Below are 22,507 nucleotides of genomic sequence, written 5' to 3' on the forward strand. Positions count from 1 at the left end.
ATATTTGATTTTCATCAAGGACAGCAGTGCTGTAGATAAAAGTAGCCTTGCAGGGGGACTCGACAGCAAACCATTAACTGTGAGTCTCATTCTTTGTCCCATTTTGTCCTGCAGAGTTTCAGGTATGTCTCTCATCTGCTTTTCTTCACATGGCATGCCTCCTCATCTTTGCATCATATTCTATGCTTGGCCATTGGGTTGCAAGAGTCACCTTGCCCTGAATGCACACCGCCCACCCCTGCTCCTTGCTTGCATCACTGTTTGAATTAGTTTCAACTACAGGGCATATTGTGCTGTGGTTTCCAACAGATATAAGAAGCAAACACACATATGCTAAGTAGCTGAACAACTGTACTGTAAATGCAATGTGTAACCATTGCCTCATGCCTTATTCTGTGTTGTTTATCAATGTGATGACTCAAGCTACATGTTATACTTATTTCTTTAAATGAACGATAGAAATAAAAAAACAACCGCTGTTTATTTAGGAAAGCTGTAAACGACTGCCCATCTTTAGTGCTAAGAAACAGAGCTGTATTCAAGCTACTCGCTCCATCCAGTAAAAACTGCACCCACTGTCATGAGTGGACGTATATTCATGCCATAATCCTTGCAGTCCCCTTCCACTATATTACATGTGTATATGTTCTGTCCTTTAGCACATTAAGGATGGCCGTGCAGCACTTGCAAGGATGGACAGGGGAGTATCTATGCCTAATATGTTGGAACCAAAAGCAAGTATCTTCTTCTTTTTGTATCAATTACAAATGAGATACATTAAAAAAAGAGTACAATGTCTCATCTTTGATTGTATTTGAATGTTTATAGTGAATTTAGAAATGTAGAGCCTTGCCAGAAACATTCATATTCCTTTAAACCTTTTCACATTTTGTCCCATTACAACCACAAACTTCTATGGATTTTATCTGATGGAGCAACACAAAGTAGGGCACAATTGTTAAGAATAAAATAGTACATGCATGCATCTTTATCCCACCCACTTTACTGTGATGACCTATAAATGTAATTCAACGCAATGTCAAAACACAGGTTTGTGTAATTTAATTGGCTTAAATAGTCTGCATTGAAAGCAAAATAAAAGCAATCTACATTGTAAAACAATGTACCAAATATTTATTTTCTTGCTTTTTCTTTTGTAAATATGATTATCAAAGCAATAACTGAAGACAGTAAATTCTTAGAATAAACCAGGAATGTAGGGGTTAAAGACACAAGTCAGACCATCTCAAATTTAGAAGGAAAAAATTTTTTTTTAAATAAATTTATATATTTGTGCAGAAATAGCAAAAGCTGGCGATCAGGCACGTACTTTAGTGGCCTAGTCAAAGTCAAGACTGTACTTAGTTTAGAATTTGTGGTCAAACTTGAAAACCATCAGTCCTGATTGAGGTTGAGCTATTTTGCAGAGATGTATGTGATCAACTTTCAGTATCTAGATGAGCCAAGTTATTAGAGACTTACCAATTTTTGCCTCAGGATGGTTTAAAACTAATGCACGCTCCATCCATCTCCTCATCAACTTCTCTGACACTGCTAAAGAGAAGGGTCCCACAGCATGGTGCTACAACCACCATGTTTCACCATGGAGATGCTGTGGTTGACTTTAACTGGGCCATCCTAGCACATCAGTATACTTTGACCTAAACATTTCCTTAGCTGTAAGTAGTTGCGCAACGTATAGGTTCAGATGGATAGTATAAAAATGTTCACAACTTTTTATATTTTAAGGTTAAAAAAAAAAAAATAATAATAATAAAACAAACATGTATTATGTTGTGTAAAATTTCTCTATTCCACTAAAAACACAATGAATCTTGTGGTTGCAATGACTCAAAATGTGAAAAAGTCCAAATGCCAGGGCCACTTTTGCAAGAAACTGTATTTAAGAGACAACAAATGGGCTAAAATATGATCAGATAGAGCGGGGACAGTTAATGTAGTTATTTTACAAAAAACTAAAATAAAATAAAAAAAAACCAATACATTATTTTAGCAAAACAACAAAAGACTCACTTTAGCTGGGTTCCTGATTCAGCATGCCGCTTAAGGAGCTGCCGAGTCACTCAAGCGCTTATAGCATGCTGGCTTCTTCATGCTCATCCGCACATGGCTGTGACTCAAAGTGACTGGATACTGTATGCAACATACAGTGTAAAAATCCAGTCAGTCATCCAAACAACTCATATCACTATATACTGTGTATGTAGTGTGTAAGGGCATTACTGTGTGGATATGAGTTGGTCAGGGGCTTCAAAGAGCTTTCAGTTGCTTATTATTGAGCATCTCAGCTGGGATTAGGATTAGCTGGTTTATTCCTCAGTTAGTTGGAAAAATACCAGCACCTGGAATTTCCAGGACAATCATTCCCATGTGGATATACATTAAAGATGTTGGTCTTGTTTTTTTTTTTTTTAGTTTCCATTAAATATTAAATGCTTCTCAAACTATAACCAGTTACATGAGTTTGAAGTCATTTTTTCCTCTCTTTATCTGATAGTTTGCACGTTTGAGCACTAAAAGATTGTGCACATCAAAGCACCTGCATTTCCTGAATATCCTTAACAAAACAAACCCAGTCAACCTCCTGTCACATACCTGCTCTCCCACCCTTTTTCACAGTCAGAATTACCCAAAAACTTCAAATTTAGTGATTTTGTTTGGTGAAATCTGTTCGTTTCTGGGGCTTAGCTAAAGGTTTTATCTGTTTAATGATGCATGTCTCCTTCTGAAGGTGTATCCCTATGAAATGCTCATGATAACCAGTAGAGGGAGAGCTAAACTGCCAAGAGATGTGGACAGAACCAGACTGGAGGTATCAGTTTTCCTCCTGACGCTCCTCAGTTAACACTGCATTTTGATTTTGTGTCAACAGCATTGTTACACAAACTTACATCTGTAGCTGAGAACATGCAGCATCAGTTGCTCCTTGTCATTTTTGCAGCAAACCCCTTTTTTTACAGCTTTGATGCTAACTGAGAACCCCCCACCTTCCCCCCTCCTTTGTTTTTTCTCCACCTTTGTTCTCATTTCTAGCGCCACTTAGCACCCGAAACGTTCTTTGAGATCTTTGGAATGGAGATCCAGGAATTTGACAGGCTTCCCCTGTGGAAACGCAACGACATGAAAAAGAAGGCCAAGCTCTTTTAGTTGTTGTTGTTTTTTTTGTTTTTTTTTTCTAATTTATAGCATGCATTATTCTGTACATACAATCAGATAGCACACAGTTGTAATCTAGATGTAGGTTCTGGGTTATTCCTTTTCTTTTTTTTTTTTTTTTTTTTTGCTTATGTCACCTGGATATACCTGGGGATGCCAAGAAATGGACTGATGTTGCGATGATGGACTTCAATAATGAATGGAAACCTCTTCCATGTTCAACAAAGAATGATGAGAAGGGTCAAGTTTTTTTTGCTTTGACTGCACTTATTTTACCTCCTGCTTTGCTTTAAGTGAATCCTTCCTTTACTTTACCGCTTGTTTTTCCCTATTTGTTGCTGTTGATTCCTGTGGAACTTTGTAATTACAGTAGACCATCATGGCACAATCACAAAAATGCTCATGCCTGTAGCTCAAAAGTGTGTCAACTTTTTGTTTTGCTTGGGCTGGAACAGTTTTAGCCCAAAGGTTTCAAGAATCGGCTCAGTGAGTCTTTTAAGATACAATACGATGAGAAAAGCCTGTGGGAACACGGTGAGCACACCCACCAACTGTCGGACTGGATCTACGTGGAAATGAATCCTCCAATAGCCGGCATATCACCAGTCTCCTTCCCCCTGGCTTCCATGCACACAAATTGTTCATCTGAATGGACAAAAAAAAATTCTCTTTTCTCAGGCTCTCATAAACAAAGTTATACACCTTACCTTTACTTATATTGGAAGTATGAATCTTATATTTTAAGGCTGTTTCCAACATGTAGTTACATTAAGATAGACAACACCCCCTATTTCGAGAAACAACTGTATTTGAAAGTATTGTTTTATAAATGGAAAAAACACACTGCCATTTGTTGTATTAAAATCTAAGCCAATAAAGCTTTAAATTGCCATGAACCATGAACACTGATCCTCTTCCATCCCAAAGTTACCCTCAGCCTCTTTTCTAATATTTTGTTCCCACTTGATGTGGACTTTTGGGGATGTTAGCACAGAGTGGGAAATTATCCTAGGACTGAAATACAAACCTAAAATCTTCATCAGAAGTCTTCCTTTAACTTTACTGTAATAATGCTGTAAAATACTCACACCACTGTCGCCCGTTGCAATTTTTCAGAAAGTTTTCTCAACTGAAAAATAATTCAGCTGAATAAAGACAGGCTATGACTTCACTTTACTTAGAATTTTTTGATTCTAAATAAAACAAATACTTAAAATATTTATATAAGAAAAGTCCTCATACAAAAGAATGGTCATCTTTAAGCTGCCGGGAAACACGAGTAAATGAAGTACAAGTTGTAGAAAAGCAACTCCTGTCAGGTCTTGAGGTATTTGTGTTGCTTTGAATTTATTCCTGGTTTGAACATAGGGCGTATATTGGTGATGAATTTACAGTGTTCGGCTGAATCAGGATGTCACTTTTACCATGACATCACCTTTTTGTGGATTTTTTAATTTAATGTTCAAGTGACCATCTGGTAATGACATTTCCATGATCTTTAAGAGCCTTTAAGCGGAAAGGTAGTTCTTAAATTAATTGGATAATTGGAAAGTAGCTCATGCTGTTAGTTTTTCTACTTCAGTTTCAAGAATTCGGCATCCTGAAGTGAGTGAATCCATATTAGTACAGACAGAGCATTTGCATAGATTTTTATAAAATTAAGTAATGACACACTTGAATGCTGATGAGTGTGATGCCATTTACCCTACAAAACAAAAAAGTTCAAAATATGTAAAAAAAAAAAAAAAAAAAAGAAAAAAAAACTAAAAGGGCAACTGGCTTCTGCTTGGAACTGGTGCTTGACAATGTGATAATGTTTTTGGATGGTAAAAACAGCAGGGAACCTAAACTGCCTTTTAAAAAAGGTGTGGGATGTCCTCCCCAAATTACTTCTGTGATTATTTACCAAAAGCAGTGTATCATTCCAAGCCACTGAAAAGCAAGACAGATATGTTATACTACGTATATTGCATTCCTTTCAGAGACTGGTGCTGATTCTTCAGCACTGAACTTGATGAGTCAGCAGGTTCAGATCGCCAGTCTGCTCTAACTTCTGCTTCTTCAGCAGAAGTCAAGTTTTAAAAAGAGAGAAAAAAACTTAATTAAAACTTGAAGCCTGCACAATAACCACTAAGATTTCCATGACAATTCTAGATTGTGATTTATTTATTCTCAAAGTGAGAATAAAATTTCACATCTTGGTCTATTCTCAACAACTTTCTTCTGCAGGGTTCAACTCCATCTTTGTGGAATAAAGACATTTTCACTAATGCCTACAGTAGAAATGGTGTGTATGTCAATCTGTGCAGAAATGGAATAGCAGTCATGTGACATCTGTTCAGGCAGTAACATGTTTAAGCTATGGTGGACTGACACAAGGACAGCAATATTATTATTTTTTTGTCCATGAGTGTATCAGCAGCAAAGTGACAGGCAAATGGAAGCATGTAGACTGACACACACGCACGCACGCACACACACACACACACACACACACACACACACACACAGGTGAAGATGAAGATGCATAACTAAAAGAAATGACTGTACAGTAAAGGCTAATTTACGACATTTAAAATTTACTGTACAGTTGAAGAAACGGCATATTTAGATTCAAAGAAATGTGCAACTGAGTAAGATAATTTTAAAAAAGTGGATAAAAATCAATATATGGATGTAAATCAATAGAGTGTTGGTCTTATTACAGAATATACATAAAGTCCCATCGGAAAGTATTTACACCCCATAAATACAGATTTGAATATCGTTTTTATGTTTGAAACACAACACACAAAATAACATATGATGGCAAAGACAAACATATTTTAGATATTTTTATACATTTGTAAAAAGAAAAAAAGTAAAAATATACCCTTTTCTAAAGTACTTAAAATTGAGATCAGGTGCATCTTATTTCCATTAATCCTTCAGATCCTCCTGCAGAGTTCACCTGGAGTAAGTGGAGCTAACTGAGCGTGAGTTAGAAATAAATCCACTTGTTGCTTTAATTTTGCAGAAACATCTGCAATAGATTGTTAGAACAGATATACAACAGTCTCTGGTCTGATAAAGGTGAAGTAGATCTTTTTTGGCCTAGTATATTTTAAGCTTTATGTCTTGACAAAAAGCAGCCACTGCTCAGGACCTGACTAACACCACCACTGTAAAGTATGGTGGTGGCAGCATGACGCTGTGGGTATGAACCTCTCCTCCGGGTAACTTGTCATTAAAGTGACAAAGGAGAAAAACAGAGACATTTCTCAAGAAAAACATATATGACAGCTTGTAGAGAAAATGGTGGAAAATTTCTCAAAAGAAAGGCTTGTAGAGACACACAAGACAAAGCGATTTACAGAACAGCTACCGTGCAAAGACGTGATGCAAGAAAGTAGTCTCTCTTTAAACAATGTTCACACTCAGCCACCACTTTGTTGCAGTTTATATTTTACGGTGAGCAAATCATCAGATGTAAGCTTGCTAAATGGTGTGCAACCTTTTCCCACAGGAGACATTAGAAAAGCATCTAGTATCTTTGAAGAAGCAAAGGGACGCTGTGAAACACAGACTGAAGAAACTGGCAACCCGTCAGTCAGAAATCACTGTGAGTTTTACTCTGATTTCTGAAAAAGGCTCTATCTGTGTAGAGATTTTAACAGATTCTCTACGAATGACCCCCCAGCAGAATTTCATTTGATTTCAATGTCTACTGCACCTAGAAAAAGTCTGCAGCGATAAGAGAGAATGTAGCGATGAAATATCAGGAGATCCAGATGGTTCTGGAGGAGGATCTGCGGCTCACCTTGTCCCACCTGGAGATGGAGGAGAGGGCTGCCGTCTCTGCCTTGGATGGACTGATGGAGAGAAACTGTGCTCTGATCCAGGAAATAGAGCAGGACTTGGCCAGACTTTCTTTAGTTTTGGAGCACAGTGACACGGAGCCCGATTCTATGGTAAAAAACCCCAAAAAAAACATATATGAGAGTTTAAATGTAAAGAGCAAAAACCTACAGCTGACCTAGATTTTCCACTATTTCTCAGTCGTTCGTTTTAGATGCTGAACTGGACGACACAGAGACAGTAGATAGGTATGGATAATTTCAACTCCTATTTTGTGATTCTTCACAAAGTTTTCCTCTCCAGAGAATTATAAGAGGATTTTATGTGAAGACCAACACAAAGTAGTGCACAACTGAGAAGTGCAAGGAAGGTAACTTATGGTTTTAAAAATCTGAAAAGTGTGGTGTACATTTTTTTCACCCCTCAGAGTCTAATATTTTGTGGAACCATATAAAACACTTAAAGTTATAGTTGTTGCACATCTAGAAATTGTTTTGCCAATTTAGATCGTTCTCAGTCAGATAAGAGGAGGAGCAATCTGACAAGAAGGAAATAACACTCTGCAGCATGATTCTACCACCACCATGTTTTACAGAGGGGATTGTCTGTTCAGGGTTATGAACATTGCAAGTTTTTCCCCATGCATACAAATTTGCAAGTAGGACAAAAAGTTTAATTACAGCCTTGTCTGGTCAGACCTCATGGCTTTCTTAATGCCACTCTTTGGTAGAAGATTTGTAGATCACACCACTTGTTTCCTGTCAACAGATTCTCCCAGCTGAGTGGTGGATCATTGCAGTTGACATGAGTCTCTTGGCTCCTTCTCTATTTAATTTTTCTTTCTTACAATTACTTATTGTGTAATCATTTATTGTAATGATTGTCGTGACGATTAATCAAATATTGAAAAATCTTTTTTTGCTTAACTTATGAATTACCTTGTGTTGATCTACCATAAAATTCAAATAAAATAAACTGAAGTTTGTACTTGTGGCATGATTTAAAAAATTCTGCTAAAAAAAAACTTTAGCAGGAAGTTTCAAGGCATTATGCCAATATGTAATACTTCCTTCATGGTTTTCATTCGTCAGAGTGTTGGATGTCCTCAACCAATCAGATCCCAGCAGTGTGAACCTCGATGAAGCTAAAGCTAATCAGATCCTCAGCCTCACCAACAGCATGCTGCTCCTTGTCTACTCGCAGACCCCGTTAATAAAGAAGCTCCTGAAAAGCTGTCAGTTCCCACATCACCTTCCTTCATTACACCGCTATCTCTTTAGGAAACATTTTATGCTGAGTTTTCCCCATTTGTGCCCAGATTCCAGTGAGGTGCACCTGGACCCAGAGACGGCCCACCCAAAGTTGGTCATCTCCCCTAAATGTGACAGCGTCTCCTACACAGACGCCTGGCAGAAACTCCCTGACCAACCGGGACGGTTCGACACCACCCTCAACGTCATCAGTCTGCAGGGCTTCAGCTTTGGCCGCCATTACTGGGAAATTGATGTGACTGGGAAGACGTACTGGGAGCTTGGTGTTACCTATCCCTCCATTCCTCGCAAAGGCATATCTGAGGAGTGCTGGCTGGGTCGGGGTGCCGTGTCCTGGTGTGTGGAGTTCTTCGATGGGGAATACACTGCCTGGCATGGAGGGGTGCCTCACCAACTGCCTTTTACGAAACGTTTCTGTCAAATTGGTGTTTTGTGCAGCTTCCCTGCCGGGCTGGTGACGTTTCTAGAAGCGGATAAAATGACACCACTGTTCTCATTCTGTGCTGGAACCTTCTCTGAGTGCCTCCACCTGGCCCTGTGTCCTGGTCACAACCACAGCGGCGCCAATTCAAGTCCTATTGTAATCTGTAATGCATCGTCTCCTACAAGTGACCTGTAGCTGAATAAGAATGTACACTAAGAACATGACTTACAAAAATGCAGGGCCGGCACAATATTTTTTAGGGACCCTGAGCAGAATAGGATTTGGGGTCCCATTTCCATTTTAGCCCACCAATCACAACAGCACCAATCATGTGTCCTTCTAAGCTGTTCAACAGATTAGAAGGACACATGACTTATTTGATGTTGTGCGTTTGGTTTCATTGCTACCTTGTAAGACAACAATTAAATGGATAATAAATTTCTTGTTTTTGATTTGACTTTGATTTTTATCACATTCATTCAAATAAAACGAACAAAGAATGAAATTAAGTTTCATTTGGCTCAAAGACAGTTTTACAATTAGGAATTGCATTAAAGGAGACTTGAATGTTATGCTTACAGAACAAATATAAGCTTCTCCGCCAATGACCAACGTTCATTTTTATTGATCAATATTGAGCATCTTCTTACAATGAAGTAATTTGGCAGCATATGGACAAAAACTGTCTTTATTTCATTGTTAAAACAATATTTAAGCATGTGACTGCTTTTAAAGATTATTTTTATGTTTAAAGGGATACAAAAAATACATATATATGATGGGCTGGATTTGGCCTCCAGACCTCGAGTTTGACACAGGAGGTAAATAAAGTATTTTTTAAATTTAATTTATTTGACAGCTGCAAAACTGTTAAAAAAAATATATATATATCCTTGTTAAAATCCTGGACAGATTCTTGATCATGAGCCTCTAATTTAGAGGTCATGCTCCAGGAATTAAATTGGATTTAAGTCCAGATTTTGGCTGAGCCGCTCCAAATCCTTCTTTTGTTTTTAACCTGTCTGAGGTGAACCTGCTGCTGTGCTTCGGATCCTTACCCTGTTGTGCAACCCAAGTGTGCTTGAGTTTAAGGTTGTGAACTGTGACCTGACATTTTCCCTCATGACGCTCTGTTAGGGAACACAATTCATTTTTAGATTGATTGCAGCAATTCATTGAGGTCCATAAGTTCAATTGTCTTTTTATGAAATACCGTGTAAAGTTTTACACCAATACGACTCACACCGTCCAAAAGGTTCTGCCTTTGAATTTTTCATGACTTTGAAACAGGCTTGTTCCATACAGGTCAAGATAACGGCTTTCACTTTGGTTGGAGTCCCAAAGTCTTGTAATCTTTTCCAGACAGACAGATGTCAATTACTGTGTTTCTCATCCGTCATTGAATTTCTTTAGATGAGTCCATGATGCTGTGTTTTTTAAGATCTTTAGTCTACTTCATATTGTCATACAGGTTGCATTTAGGTGATTTATTGATTCTACTGATGAGATAATCACCATGGTGATGGTGGGAAATTAAACTGAATCAAAACTGTTAGTTCACAAAGGGGAGCAGTCGGTTGGTTTCAGTAGCTTTTTTCTCTTTAGAAATAAAAACATAATTTGGAAACTACATTATGTATTTAATTAGGATATTATTGACTGATTTTTATATTTGTTTGATAATCTGAAATGCTTCGTTACTTTTTTTGTTTCTTCTTTTCTTTTCTTTTATTTTTATACAAAACTGACAAAACAAATACAGATAATTTGTGTCATCAAGTTTACTACATTACATGTTACATTAATTTTAATCTTCTCACTAATTTATTAAAGCAAATGAACTTTTCAATAATATCCTGATTTATTCAGACGCCCCTGCAGAAATATGCATGTCCTGAAACGGCATTGCTGTATAAATACTCCACTTGTTGATGTGCTCAGTGTATGTGATTCAAAGTCTACACGCAAACAAACAGTGAGGTTTTAGCAAACATGCTCTCTGAGCATTTGTGTTGCAAGTGCAGGGCTCACTCTGACAATGTGATGCTTTTTATTGTAAAAAGCCTGCAAACATGTCACAAATAACACTAAAAAACATGCAATATTCAAAACAGCTGTAAAAACATCTTTAAGCCATTGTAGGGTTTCTTATTGTAGAGTTTAAATCAATAAAACTGACTCAGCATCATGGATGAGTGCCAGATTAAACTAAAGTTTCAAAGGTTAGTGTCCTTGTGTAAAAATGTAGGAAAAAGTGCAGGTTCTCTGCAGCGCTGCACAGTTTCATTTGGGCCTCCTGGACGTCGTCTGGTGCTCTGCCATCATGAAACTGAAGCTGCTCCTCATTTTCCTCTTCTTGGCTGTGCTCCTTATCCCCACTGAAGTAAGTATTTACAACATATATTATCTTAAAACAATGTAGTAAATGCACCACTCTTAATTACAACTATTTTTTAAATTATTATTATTGTTCAATTAGTTCTATCCTATGAAGTTTATTGTTATTAAAACCATTATTGTGTTTGGTGGAATTATTTATTAAATGCTTTAACAAATTTCTAACTGTCATTTTTTGTAAATCAGTCGAAACCCAAAGACAAACACAAAGACAAACACAAAGACAAACCAAGAGGACACGGGCGGGAGAAAAAGAAGCAAACATTTGAAGATATAATTGAAGGTTGGAGCTCCATTTTGTCAAAAAATACTGATCCTATAATAATAAAAAAAATTCAACAAAAGAAATGATGCATTCCAAATCTGAAATGAAAATATTATTTTAGATATCGTCTTCAAGGAGTCATCTGATGACGATGACGAAGATCATCCTTTTTTGGACTGGCTTCATGACCTTCAGGATCTAGATGGTATAATAATTAGACCTACTCTTTAAAAAGTTGTGTCTTTCTTTGCCTGATTAAAACATCCGTCCATTTAATTTTCCAGGCAAGTGTACACCCAATCCCTGTCTCAACAATGGTGTGTGTAAGCAAAAAGGCAGGAGAGGGTACAAATGTGACTGTCCCGAGCCCTTCAGGGGAAGGAGATGCGAGAAAGGTTGGATGAAGCTGTCATCTTCTTCCTATTGAAGTTACTGTCAGTGTCCAGCTAAGACTGTAAAATCAGCAGCTACTGTTTGTGCTTATGGTTGTCAGGCCCGAAAGTGTGCAGAAGAGGTGTTTGTGGTCGGGGTGAGTGTGTGCTGACTTCAACCGCTCCTTTCTACGAGTGCAAATGCAAATACCCGTTCCAGCCTCCAGACTGCAAACGATGTAAGGAACAAACAGCAAAACTACATCTTCAGCTAGTTTCACTTCTAAGACTTTTATTGTGTGTATTTGATTCTTCTTTTGTGCAAAGATTCTGTGTGTGAGCGGAACCCGTGCAGAAACGGTGGCCAATGTGTTCGTGACGGGAATGACTTTGACTGTCAGTGTCCCGAAGGGTTCAGTGGACGCTTCTGTCGTGTTGGTAAATACTGCACTCTTATACTTTGACACATTTTATTGCATTTCAATCTGTAGAGACTCACACAGAGAGAGAAACAGCAGTTAGACAATTTTATTGGACTGAGAATTTGGCGCTCGGGCAGCAGCGGAAAACGTGCGTGCTGAGAATCGCAGCGAGCTTGATGATCAGCTCGAACGAGGCTCAGGTAGGGCTTCCCCCGGTCCCAGTCACTGGTGGTGGAGCGGAGTTTGGAGAGAGGAATCTTGAGGGGAGGCGTCCCAGAGGCTGGTGGTGGAAACAGGGTGGAGGTGGGTTGAAGCACAACTGAAGTGGGTGGATCTGTGGTTGCTTTGCCTTTTGAAGGAGCTCTTGCCAGGTGATTGGATCGAGGTGGAGCGGTGGTACGTCCTGGTTGGCTGGGGTGAAAGCGTGATGATATGTGATGCCGGAAGAGTCTTACAGGTTGAATTTACGCCTAGGGCTTCATTATCACTGCAGTTTCAAAATGTCTTCTTAAATAAAACCCAACAAAGGATGGCTTCTCTCTCTCTCAATCTGGTGTCCCTAAATAAAATCTAATGTAACAAATTGCCTTCAGAAGTCACATAATTGGTAAATGGACTAGACCTGTGGAGTCAAAACTACCAAGACATGTCCGCCCACCTAAACTGAGGGAAAAGGCAAGGAACAAGGAAAACGTTAGTTAGTGCTAACATTAGCGCTAGAAGAGAATAAAAAAAGTACATTCCTTAGTTTTGGCTAATCTTTTGAAAGTACAAAGTATTAGTCTTGATGGAAGAGAGGTAGAGATAAATAAAGTCAAGTCAAGAAAGTTTGCTATTCACCACAAAGTATGAATTGGACACCACCAATATAGAGGAAAAAGTATTTTTTTCTTCGATTCTGCCCATTACCCTGAACACAACACCCATATGGTGAAGCAGGGTGGTAGCAACATCATGCTGTGGGGATGTTTTTCTCGAGCAGGTCAGAAGTTGATGGTAAGATAGATGGAGTTAAAAACAGGACAGTCCTGGAAGAAAACCTGTTGAATGCAGCTAAAGACTTGAGACTGTTCTTCCAGCAGAACAATGACCCAGGACTGGGTTTGTTTATGGTCTGTCAAATAAAACTTTGGAAAAAAGGAAAAACAGAGGGAACAAAGGAAAAAGAAAAGGGGTGGGAAACGTGACGCATTCACATTATGTGAGTTTTCTACTTATTAAGACACTGGGTGTGTATTTAGGTCCAAACGACTGCTATGTGGATGACGGCGAGTCTTACCGTGGGAATGTGAGCGAGACAGATGATGGCTTTGAGTGCCTCTACTGGAACTCCCACTTCATCCTGGAAAACGGAATTGATCCCTTCAACTCGTTTGAGGATGATGACGGCCTTGGCCCTCATAACTTCTGCAGGTTGGAGCAAAAACAGGACTGAACTGTATTACAACTACTACAGTCAATATTATGCATTTGTGGTGCATTACTTAGCTTTTTTTAATGTTGCAGAAACCCAGATGGAGAACCAAAACCCTGGTGTTTTTTCAGAAGAGGACTAAGATTGTTTTGGGACTACTGCGATGTGAATAAATGTCCTAAACCAACAGGTCCAGAACAAAGCTCCTAGTAGGTTTCTGACTCTGATGATGAGGTCAACAAACGACAAACTATTTGTTTGCATTTTCAGGCGGACCCAAACCTCCTACTGGTGACCCGCCGACCCCTACTGGTGGCCCCCAGACCCCTACTAGTGGTCCCCAGACCCCTACTAGTGGTCCCAAGCCTCCTACAGTTCAGCCGCCACCGACTCCCTCTGAAGCAGCAAAGACCACCAAGGAACCGATAGGCTCCCCCGTTGTGCCATCTCCATCTCCTGCACCAAAACAGTTCGAAACTTGCGGAGTGGCTCAACCAAAAAAGATCTTAACTCGAATCTTTGGGGGTCTGAAAGTCAGTCCCGGAGCAATACCCTGGCAGGTTTCTGTGCAACAGAAACCAAAGAACTCCAACATGAAATACAGCCACGTCTGTGGAGGAGTTCTGATCGAGAGCTGCTGGGTTCTGACAGCTGGACATTGCGTGTAAGAAAACAACCCTCCAAATCTGAAGAAGTTAGATTATGACTTTCATTCAGCTCTTTTGTTTACTGGGTGTTTTGTTTTTCACAGTGAACAAAACAAGGACATGCAGGTGGTGATGGGTACCCTGTCACTGGACACACATGATCCTGCAGCTCAAGTCATTCAAGTTGAGAATGCAATTGTCCACGAGAACTACAGGGAGACTTCTGAAGCTGTTTACAACGACATAGGTAAAACTGCACTGCATTTCTTCCATTAAAAGCCAATTTTGCCCTCCAATTGTGTTTAGACTTGTCACACTCAAACTCTTAGATTTTATGTCTCTAAAATGATATTTGTCCTTTGAATGAATCAAAATAAACCCTGACAGTGATTTTTGCTGACCAGTAAGATTCATATTCATTTTCTAAACTGATTTGAGACTTTTTTGGTCTTACATTTTCATAACAATTAACTTGTGAAAACATTCCGATTTTCGTGTGACATTAATCTGATCCATATTTTTGAAGCTTTGTTAAGACTTAGGGGGACAAATGGAGTTTGCGCAAATGAGACCCAGTTTGTGAAGACAGCTTGTCTGCCCAGTGGCCAAATCTCTGATGGGACTGAATGCACCATTTCTGGATGGGGGGCCACCGAGGACTGTATGTATGCGACCTGTCCTCATTATTTGGTTCACTCTGTTTACTACAACTTACATTTTGTTCTATTTTGTCCTAATTGTTCAAAATCACATCTGCAGCGAATTATGGATCAAATCACCTGTTAGAGGCTAATGTTCTGCTGATCAGCCAGACAAAGTGCTCTGAGCCAGCTATTTACGGGAACGTCCTAAATAATGGCATGTTCTGCGCTGGCCACCTGCAAGGAGGCGTTGATTCCTGCCAGGTTAGTCAGCTTTATGCTTTAGTTTTAAATTTTCTTTGAACATTTTGGTGTGTCTGTGTACTTTGCATCCACCTGCCACTTTTTTTTCTCTACTCTACTTTCCATTCATCTGTTGTTTCAGGGGGATTCTGGAGGACCACTGACTTGCAAGCAGAATAACACCAGTGTTGTTTATGGTGTGGTGAGCTGGGGAGATCAGTGTGGAAAGAAAAACAAACCAGGAGTCTACTCAAGAGTCTCTAACTTCCTCGACTGGATCAATTCAAAGACTCAAGGACCTGCTTAAATAACCCAAGGATACTAGTTATGAACATACCAGCGTGTTTGGCTGAGAATTAAGATGTGATTGAAGTTTTTCTCTGTGTTGTTTCATAACTGCCCTGCACCTGATTGAACTCTTATGAAGCCTCCCAAAAAAAACCCTGAAATTTTCTCAACATATTTTGTAACTTTCTCACAGGCGAATGTGAAAAATAATTTGAAAAAAACCTCAATAAAAGTGTGCTCCACTGTGTTCCGTCAGGGATACAATGTCTAACCTTTGCTTCTGTTTCATGTGTTGTCATTTTAGCAAATTGAAGGTAAAATTAACCGATGCACCAATTAATCAGTGATTGACAAGTCAAATAATAAAAAAAAGAACTTGTTTCTATTGTTCAAATGCATCAACCAACAGCACAAGCCAACTAAAAAGAGCTTGTAAGGAGAGTGTGCTTTGGTGCACAAATGTAGAAAATCTTTGAATTCCTTTAAATTTATGTTGTATTTGAAACTACAAAAGCTGTCAAAGAGCATGCATAATATTTTCTATCATTTGTATGCTGCAGTCCTTGGAGAATTTTTTAGGGGTGGGGGATCTTTTAGCACATTTATTCTCCAGTTTAAATATGATTTAACCTGTTTAAGTTGATCAGAACTTTTTTTTGTCAGACTTCCTGTCTCCTTAGGATGTAAATGCGCTCAGGCTCCTTTACTTTAGCCAAGCTTGAAATGGGAGAGACAAGATATTAATTCCAGTAAGAGTGGTGTGTGTTGCTGTAAGAATTAAGGTCTACATTAGTTTGAATTTTTATGAATTCATGTTACAGCAACCCACTGTACACCTGAAAGATGAGTAAAAAGCATAAGAATAAAGAAATGAATTTTCTACATTTTAATTTCTGCATAAATTTTATAAAATTTTGAAACAAGGGAATAAAATAAATTCTCACACAAAGAAATTCCTCCTTTTGGATTTTGGCACTTTTATTGATCGCTATAAAATTAAAGCAACTAATGGCTTTTAAAAATGTAATGCTTACATCAACAGATAAGAATAATTGATTATTAATTAACTGACTTTGTAATTTCCTAGGTAAAATAGGGTGTAATCCACTCTTCAATATGGAAAAGATAAGAGAACATGCTTTGCAAATTAGGAGGATTTCTGTGAGTCTTTGGCTACAAAAAAATAGCTGTTTCGTAATGCTCGTACAGTAAAAAAATGAATGCAGTTCCAATTTGAATTAATTAAAATCAATTTATCCAACTTACTACATTTTTGTGAAGTTAATTTGACAACTTAATAATTTAATGTGGAAAAACTTATTTCAATGTCTTGTCACTAATTGAAGCAATTTATTTAAGATGGGTCACCTATTCTCTTTTTCAGGGCAATAACTGAAAAGTTTTGCATAACTGGAACTGAGATCAACAAGGTAGGATGAGGACACGTTTACCTTGTTACAATGCACTCTGGGTAAGTTAAGGAAAAAATCTTCAAAGTTCACTGCTAGCGAACAGAGAAAGAACTTTTACACTAAAAGAAAGATGGGTTTATGTTAAGGCTTTTTACACAAAGGCTTTTTACACATCTTTAAAAATCCTTATGCTGATTTGGGCAGCTGGATCTAAATGCATTAATCTCTGAACTGGGCTGAAATGCTTTTTCTAACCTATAAACTTGCCAACAGCCTGTGTAATCTGAGTAATTGTTAATCAATTTTGCTTAAGAGACAACAAGATGTTATACAAATAATTGCTAACATCAGTGTTTGTGGAAGCTCAATGCAGCAAAGTTCACAGTTGATGTTATTTTATCTCTCTTGCTGCACTGTTTGCTGTAGATGCGAAAAAAGCCACGGACATCTGACACTGAAGGCTGTTGTCCTCTGTGGGCTGATGAACCGAGGGGGCGATTACAAAATGAACAGATCAGAAGTTTACACATGATTCATGTACTTTCTGCAATGCAACAACATGATGAGCTCATAAGAGGTGGAGACCTTCAACAGTGGAACAGATGTTGCAAAAGTGCTTTGCAACATCTGTTCGTACGTATAATATTGATATATAAAGTTGATGAGATGATGGATGGGCCCTAAATACAGGACTATCCTGAATAAAAACCTGTTAGCAGCTGCAATAGACTTCAGACTGACTCGTAAGTTCACCATGCTGCAGGACAGCAAGCCTAAATATCCACCAGAGCTATAGTACAGAACATTCATGTGTTTACCATGGCCTTGTTAAAGTTCAGACATAAATATAATTGAGACTTTCAAGAGTTGATACTTGGGGGTAGCGCGTGACCCATGTTGGTCCATCATATAAAATCTGAATAAAATACACAAATGTTTTTTTGGGGTTGTAATGTGACAAAAAGTAGAAAACGTCCAGCGGTGTGAATACATTGTCAAGGCAAAGTAAAGTACAAGTTTTGATATTGAACCTGTAAAGAAAATATTCCACACTAAGTTCTCCATGTGTATTTACTTTATTAAAAACGTTACACAACTATAGAATTAAAGTTGGAATATATTGATAACATATAAACACTGAAGGAAAATATTGTCTATCATCTACCTCCTAATACTTAAATAGATTGAGTGATTATTGTTTAAACCATGCAAATATCTGACATTGTACTAATTTACAAGTAATTATTTGACTTGACATTTTCACCACATTATTCAAATGAAATAAACAGAAAATATAATTCATTTTTCATCCTCTTCCCAATTCCAGGGATCCTTAATCCAGAACAAAGTGAGCGGCTGCCTGTTGACTCCATTCATATCGATGCATGGGTTGAATATGGGGTAAAGAGGCTCTGTGCACTGCACACAGAAAGCATGAAGCAGAGTCATTGCATCCGCATCATAGAATGACAGCTCCCCCTTCTGGATATTAGCCAGTATGCCCAGCTTCCTGACTCTCTTTACTACCGGCAGTGGCTTCTCTTGAGTGTCGTGGCAAGCCAGGTACTGTCCATCTCCGTGGTAGATGCACCAGGATGTGCTGTTCACACCCAGGCTGGAGGAACTCTGAGCTGGACTGGTTTTCTTAGTGAGCAAGCCTGCGGTGACACCAATCATCCAGAAAGGTTTGTCCTGGACAATCACCTCCCAGTAATGCTGGCCATTTGTGAAGCTCTCCTGAGCGAGAACACTGTAATGGGAGTCATAAGGCTGAGGGTTCGGTCTGTCCCCAACAGGATGGCGTCTCCAGTAAACTTGTTTTTTATCCGGAGATATTTCCAGTTTTGGATGGGCTGTTTTTGGATCTAAAGCCGGTGAACTTAGGTCTGTAATAATAATAATAGAAAAAAGTGACAGTCAGCACCACATTTATGCAGATGATGATCAGTTGCTTATGAAATCCTGAAAAATCACTAACATGACCACATTCGTGGAAAGTGTTGCGACAGAGCTAGTGAGAGATCATCAACAAGCCTCTCAATAGTTTTCAGCTTTTCATGGTCACAAAGATCCCTGTTTACGGCCTGCAGTGGAGGAAAATCCAATGGATCGCTGTGAAGAAAGCAAAAACTAAATATGTCAAAGAAAATTGGTAATAATACAAAAGAAAGGTTAAATACTCCAAAACATAATGTGTAAAAATATACTCACCAAAGATTCTGTGATCTGATTTGCTGTTAAAAATGAACAGGCCATCAGTTTTAGCTCAACTTCAAAACAAAATTAAGAAATGTTACTTTTGGGGATGGAAAACAAATCAAGTACATGCAGAACTGAAAACTCACACACAAAAAAACAAAGGTGAATTCATGACTAATCACTAGTCCATATGCTGAAAATCCACAGTTTCTGGCAGAAATGTACATTCTTTATAAAGAAAGGAAAAATGTCCATGTAAATAGAGGCAAACTGTACACGATCGAAGGTGGTGGCACTAGATTATAGGCTGTGCCTGCAGATCCAGCGGTGTCTGATTCATAGCAGGTTTAATCCATTGTGGTTTAGTGATTATTGTAACATACTTCAATGACTTATTTACTCACCTGAAGGAACTGCAGGTCATTTGTTTCCTGGAGGAGAGCTTTATTGGAGGCTCTTAATCTGTCTATCTCTTTAATCTGAGTTTCCGTGATGCCCCTCTGGGCCTCCAGCCAGTCCGTCATGTACGCCTCCTCTGCATCTATAATCTGCATCATTAGACGCTCGTCTGCGTCTAAAACCACACGGATTCTGCTGTACTTGTCTGAGATTTTCTCTCTGAAATCCGCAGCAGATTTCTGGAAGATAATTAAAATGTCATGAACGCAAGGCTGCCTGCAAGAGAAAAAAGGAGGGTATTATAAGCCCCTGATGACTGTACCACAGTTTGTGTGTAAAGTGACTCCAAGTCCTTAATGGCGTGCTCTGCTTCAACTCTCCTCTTCAGTAATTCGTTCATATTAGCCACCAACATACTCTGAAGACAGACATGAAACTGAATCAGGCATGAATTAGCATAACCACATTTAGGATGTTTTACTTTTCGTTGGGCATAGACAAAATGCTAACTTAATTTTTCTGCTCTCATGTACAATTTAAAAACATTTTCATATGTGCTCTTCGGTGGATGACGTGCACTTAGACCTGTAAATATATATATAAATGTGCAAAATAAATTTATACTAATTTGACTTATACTAAGTCAAAGTATTCACATCAAGCCTTGGTTCTATCTGCATGTAAACTCCCAATCTGAGATTTGAACCCAGGATCTCATCGCTTCAAGACAACACGGCTGGTGACTGCACCACCATGCAACCTTGCTGCAGTTTAGCAATATAAAATAAACCCTATCTGTACCATGTATGTTTGCTGTCAAAAAAAAAAAAGTTTGACAACAAAACTTGAGTAAGTGACACTAACTAAGTTACTACTGTTGAACTATTTTCTGAAACAATACAATTAGAAAATGGACAAATGTTGAGATAAAATATATCCAGCAGTGCAAGATGTCCTCTTTGGTTGAAAAATGATTCGTTTTGATATTGTCACATCACTGAATCGTTTTAAACATTGCATTTATGTTAATCTTTAGTTTTTAATTGACACCATCATTTGTTTTACCTAAAGGGTGTCATACTCCAGAACTAGCAAGATATTGTGAAGTTGCGCTGATTGGACAGTAGGTGGCCTTGTAAGGACTAACGCGCTACAGTCTAATTGCCTCATATGCACTCATACCATTAGTTTCCACTCACCTATCAGAACATACATTTTAAATAGATGTAGTGAACAACAATTACTGAAGTCATTATTTAGTTTGTGGCAGAATAGAATATGTCAGAAAAACAAAATAAAAATGTTACCCTAAAGTCAGCACTGGCTTCATGAACTTGAGATGCCTTGTGGTGCTTGTGGACTCCAACCAGGACACACAAACAGCACACAGGGATTTTCTCCTCCATGCAGAAGAGCTTGAGCTCATCCCGGTGCTCCCTGCACTTCAGCGACAGCGGGTCCTTGGTCACGTCCACCAGCGTGTGCTCCCTCAGGGCAGACCTCTGCTGGTGCAGCTGGGCGTGGGCCTGGCACAGCGAGGCGTCACAGGTCAAGCAGGTCCGGATGGCTGCACATGGCTTCTCTATGCAGTGGTCACAGTGGATAATTGGAGAGGATTCTGCTGTAGAGTCGGTCTCAGCTTGGTGGTTTGCGGTGAAATCCTTGACTTTTTCCTGAAGGCTTGTGTTTATGTCCAGAGAGAGATCAGGTGGGAGGAATATCTGACACTCTGGACAGAAGAAAGGACCCTCAGTGGACTCATCTGTTTCCCAAACGGCTCGGATACAGGTGAGGCAAAAGTCATGTCCACATTGGAGCGTCACGGGTTCTGTGAAAAAATCTTGGCAGACGGGACACTTCAAAGGTTCGCCAACAGTCCCCATGGTGCTGCTTTCACCTGTTATGGCAGACTTCTGTACCCAGAGCTTCTGGCCTTCCAGCTCATCAATGTTTCATATGTTTACAAGCCTATAAAGAGCCTCATAGTGTCAGGTTACTAAAGATGGGGGGATATCAGTAGCTATTGTAAACCACCCCATCCCAGGAGAGATACATTTGCTTTCCAGAACACAGAACCAATAAAAATACTGTGGGAAGAATTACATTTAAATTAGTCTTTAACGTACTTAAACGTTTAACTTTAGTAATTTTTTAAAAATTTGGCTCACAAATAAGCATCCATCCCTGTTAATATTTGGCTTTAATGTCTCCCAGCATGTTCCACTTTTTGACCACACTACTTTTAGCCATCAGCAAGATTTTTTGCATAATTCTGAATGAATATTTGACCAATGTCCTTAACAGAATTTGCAAAGTTTATTCAATTGATATGTTTCCCAAGCTTTTAGGCACAGCACATAAACTTAACAGGGGTTTAAGCTTTGAGAAGGTAATTCCTGGAGCTTAATATTAACCTGCTTTGACCTATAGAATGTTCAACTGTTTATCAAAAATTAAGGTAGAGTTTAAAGGACAATATCTCCATTATCAGTAAAACTGGCTGGAAATCAATCCCATAGCTTCATGCTGCCACCATCATGCATGACAGGCACCCAAGGCCAAGTATTTGAAACCTGGACACAGCTGAGTGTGTCCATATTTCTGGCACACTCAGATAAAAAGAAAATGGATGGAATGTCAAAGTACAACCACTTAAGTTTGTCGTTGGTGATGTTGCTGTTGTAGTACATTTTGTAGATTGGCACAAGTCTGTGCCTTTTTAATATCAAGGAGGAAAAATAAATCTAACCCTACATGGTGAGGCACCCAGAAGCACTATATTCTTCAGCAAAGCTGTCAGGAAAGCTTGAAATGGAAATAAATAAATAAATAAATAAACATAAAGCGATTTTTATGAATGAAATATAACCTTTGTCTCTATCAATACCATCATGCACTCTGTAATTTGATGGAGGCAACAATTTACTGTAGTTCTATAAGTTCTGGACCTTTTCATCGCTACAAATTTTACAGAATAGTTGTTACTATTTCTATATAGTTGCTTTATTAACAGAAGCCGTCCAGAACGTATTTTTCTGCGTAGTTCCAACGTACGTAAATTTAGTTTATAGGATTTCCTGCGTAGACGCTGGTCGCGAGT

At 38.7% G+C, this 22,507-nt stretch overlaps 4 protein-coding genes across 25 annotated transcripts in view; 3 read left to right on the plus strand and 1 right to left on the minus strand.

The window, feature by feature from the left end:
• Positions 1 to 4,080, plus strand: part of ablim1a (actin binding LIM protein 1a) — a 59,060-nt gene extending 54,980 nt beyond the window's left edge. For 18 of the 22 annotated variants that reach the window (XM_008430312.2, XM_008430305.2, XM_008430316.2 and 15 more), the window contains 4 exons: positions 115 to 122; positions 660 to 734; positions 2,753 to 2,833; positions 3,055 to 4,080. In XM_008430312.2, coding sequence (XP_008428534.1) covers positions 115 to 122; positions 660 to 734; positions 2,753 to 2,833; positions 3,055 to 3,168 — 278 coding nt within the window. In that variant the 3' untranslated portion in view covers positions 3,169 to 4,080. Of the gene's footprint in view, positions 1 to 114; positions 123 to 659; positions 735 to 2,752; positions 2,834 to 3,054 lie in introns of those variants that run through there. The other 4 variants (XM_008430302.2, XR_001777349.1, XM_008430306.2 and 1 more) reach the window with 4 other exon arrangements.
• Positions 4,081 to 5,974: 1,894 nt separating this feature from the next.
• Positions 5,975 to 9,052, plus strand: LOC103477289 (probable E3 ubiquitin-protein ligase TRIML1). Its single transcript, XM_008430317.2, has 5 exons — positions 5,975 to 6,778; positions 6,894 to 7,127; positions 7,216 to 7,262; positions 8,106 to 8,248; positions 8,333 to 9,052. The coding sequence occupies exons 1-5, from the start codon at positions 6,659 to 6,661 to the stop codon at positions 8,902 to 8,904; spliced, it is 1,116 nt and encodes a 371-aa protein (XP_008428539.1). The 5' UTR covers positions 5,975 to 6,658; the 3' UTR covers positions 8,905 to 9,052.
• A 1,910-nt stretch (positions 9,053 to 10,962) lies between these two features.
• On the plus strand, positions 10,963 to 15,673 carry LOC103477290 (hyaluronan-binding protein 2). Its single transcript, XM_008430318.2, has 13 exons — positions 10,963 to 11,092; positions 11,293 to 11,389; positions 11,493 to 11,576; positions 11,656 to 11,766; positions 11,865 to 11,981; positions 12,070 to 12,180; positions 13,406 to 13,577; positions 13,671 to 13,768; positions 13,849 to 14,242; positions 14,330 to 14,472; positions 14,752 to 14,886; positions 14,985 to 15,130; positions 15,252 to 15,673. The coding sequence occupies exons 1-13, from the start codon at positions 11,033 to 11,035 to the stop codon at positions 15,414 to 15,416; spliced, it is 1,833 nt and encodes a 610-aa protein (XP_008428540.2). The 5' UTR covers positions 10,963 to 11,032; the 3' UTR covers positions 15,417 to 15,673.
• Positions 15,674 to 17,892: 2,219 nt separating this feature from the next.
• On the minus strand, positions 17,893 to 21,290 carry LOC103477358 (E3 ubiquitin/ISG15 ligase TRIM25). Its single transcript, XM_008430432.2, has 6 exons — positions 20,715 to 21,290; positions 19,730 to 19,825; positions 19,413 to 19,646; positions 19,021 to 19,043; positions 18,788 to 18,921; positions 17,893 to 18,695 (listed from the first exon to the last, which is right to left on the minus strand). Exons 1-6 carry the CDS (start codon positions 21,288 to 21,290, stop codon positions 18,109 to 18,111), a joined length of 1,650 nt encoding a protein of 549 aa, XP_008428654.1. The 3' UTR covers positions 17,893 to 18,108.
• Between the last annotated feature and the right edge of the window lie 1,217 nt (positions 21,291 to 22,507).

Source organism: Poecilia reticulata, linkage group LG15 (genome assembly GCF_000633615.1).
Source record: "Poecilia reticulata strain Guanapo linkage group LG15, Guppy_female_1.0+MT, whole genome shotgun sequence".
NCBI lineage: Eukaryota > Metazoa > Chordata > Actinopteri > Cyprinodontiformes > Poeciliidae > Poecilia > Poecilia reticulata.

What these genes read in the sequence shown, in the direction of transcription:
- LOC103477290 (XM_008430318.2), top strand. Translation starts at nt 11,033, where the DNA reads ATGAAACTGAAGCTGCTCCTCATTTTCCTCTTCTTGGCTGTGCTCCTT. An exon ending in TGACCTTCAGGATCTAGATG is followed by an intron (nt 11,577 to 11,655) that starts GTATAATAATTA and finishes TTAATTTTCCAG; the next exon opens with GCAAGTGTACACCCAATCCC. An exon ending in CTGACAGCTGGACATTGCGT is followed by an intron (nt 14,243 to 14,329) that starts GTAAGAAAACAA and finishes TGTTTTTCACAG; the next exon opens with TGAACAAAACAAGGACATGC.
- LOC103477358 (XM_008430432.2), bottom strand. Translation starts at nt 21,290, where the DNA reads ATGGGGACTGTTGGCGAACCTTTGAAGTGTCCCGTCTGCCAAGATTTT. An exon ending in ATCAGATCACAGAATCTTTG is followed by an intron (nt 18,922 to 19,020) that starts GTGAGTATATTT and finishes CTTTCTTCACAG; the next exon opens with CGATCCATTGGATTTTCCTC. An exon ending in CTTTCCACGAATGTGGTCAT is followed by an intron (nt 18,696 to 18,787) that starts GTTAGTGATTTT and finishes TTATTATTACAG; the next exon opens with ACCTAAGTTCACCGGCTTTA.
- LOC103477289 (XM_008430317.2), top strand. Translation starts at nt 6,659, where the DNA reads ATGGTGTGCAACCTTTTCCCACAGGAGACATTAGAAAAGCATCTAGTA. An exon ending in ACACGGAGCCCGATTCTATG is followed by an intron (nt 7,128 to 7,215) that starts GTAAAAAACCCC and finishes ACTATTTCTCAG; the next exon opens with TCGTTCGTTTTAGATGCTGA. An exon ending in AAAGAAGCTCCTGAAAAGCT is followed by an intron (nt 8,249 to 8,332) that starts GTCAGTTCCCAC and finishes ATTTGTGCCCAG; the next exon opens with ATTCCAGTGAGGTGCACCTG.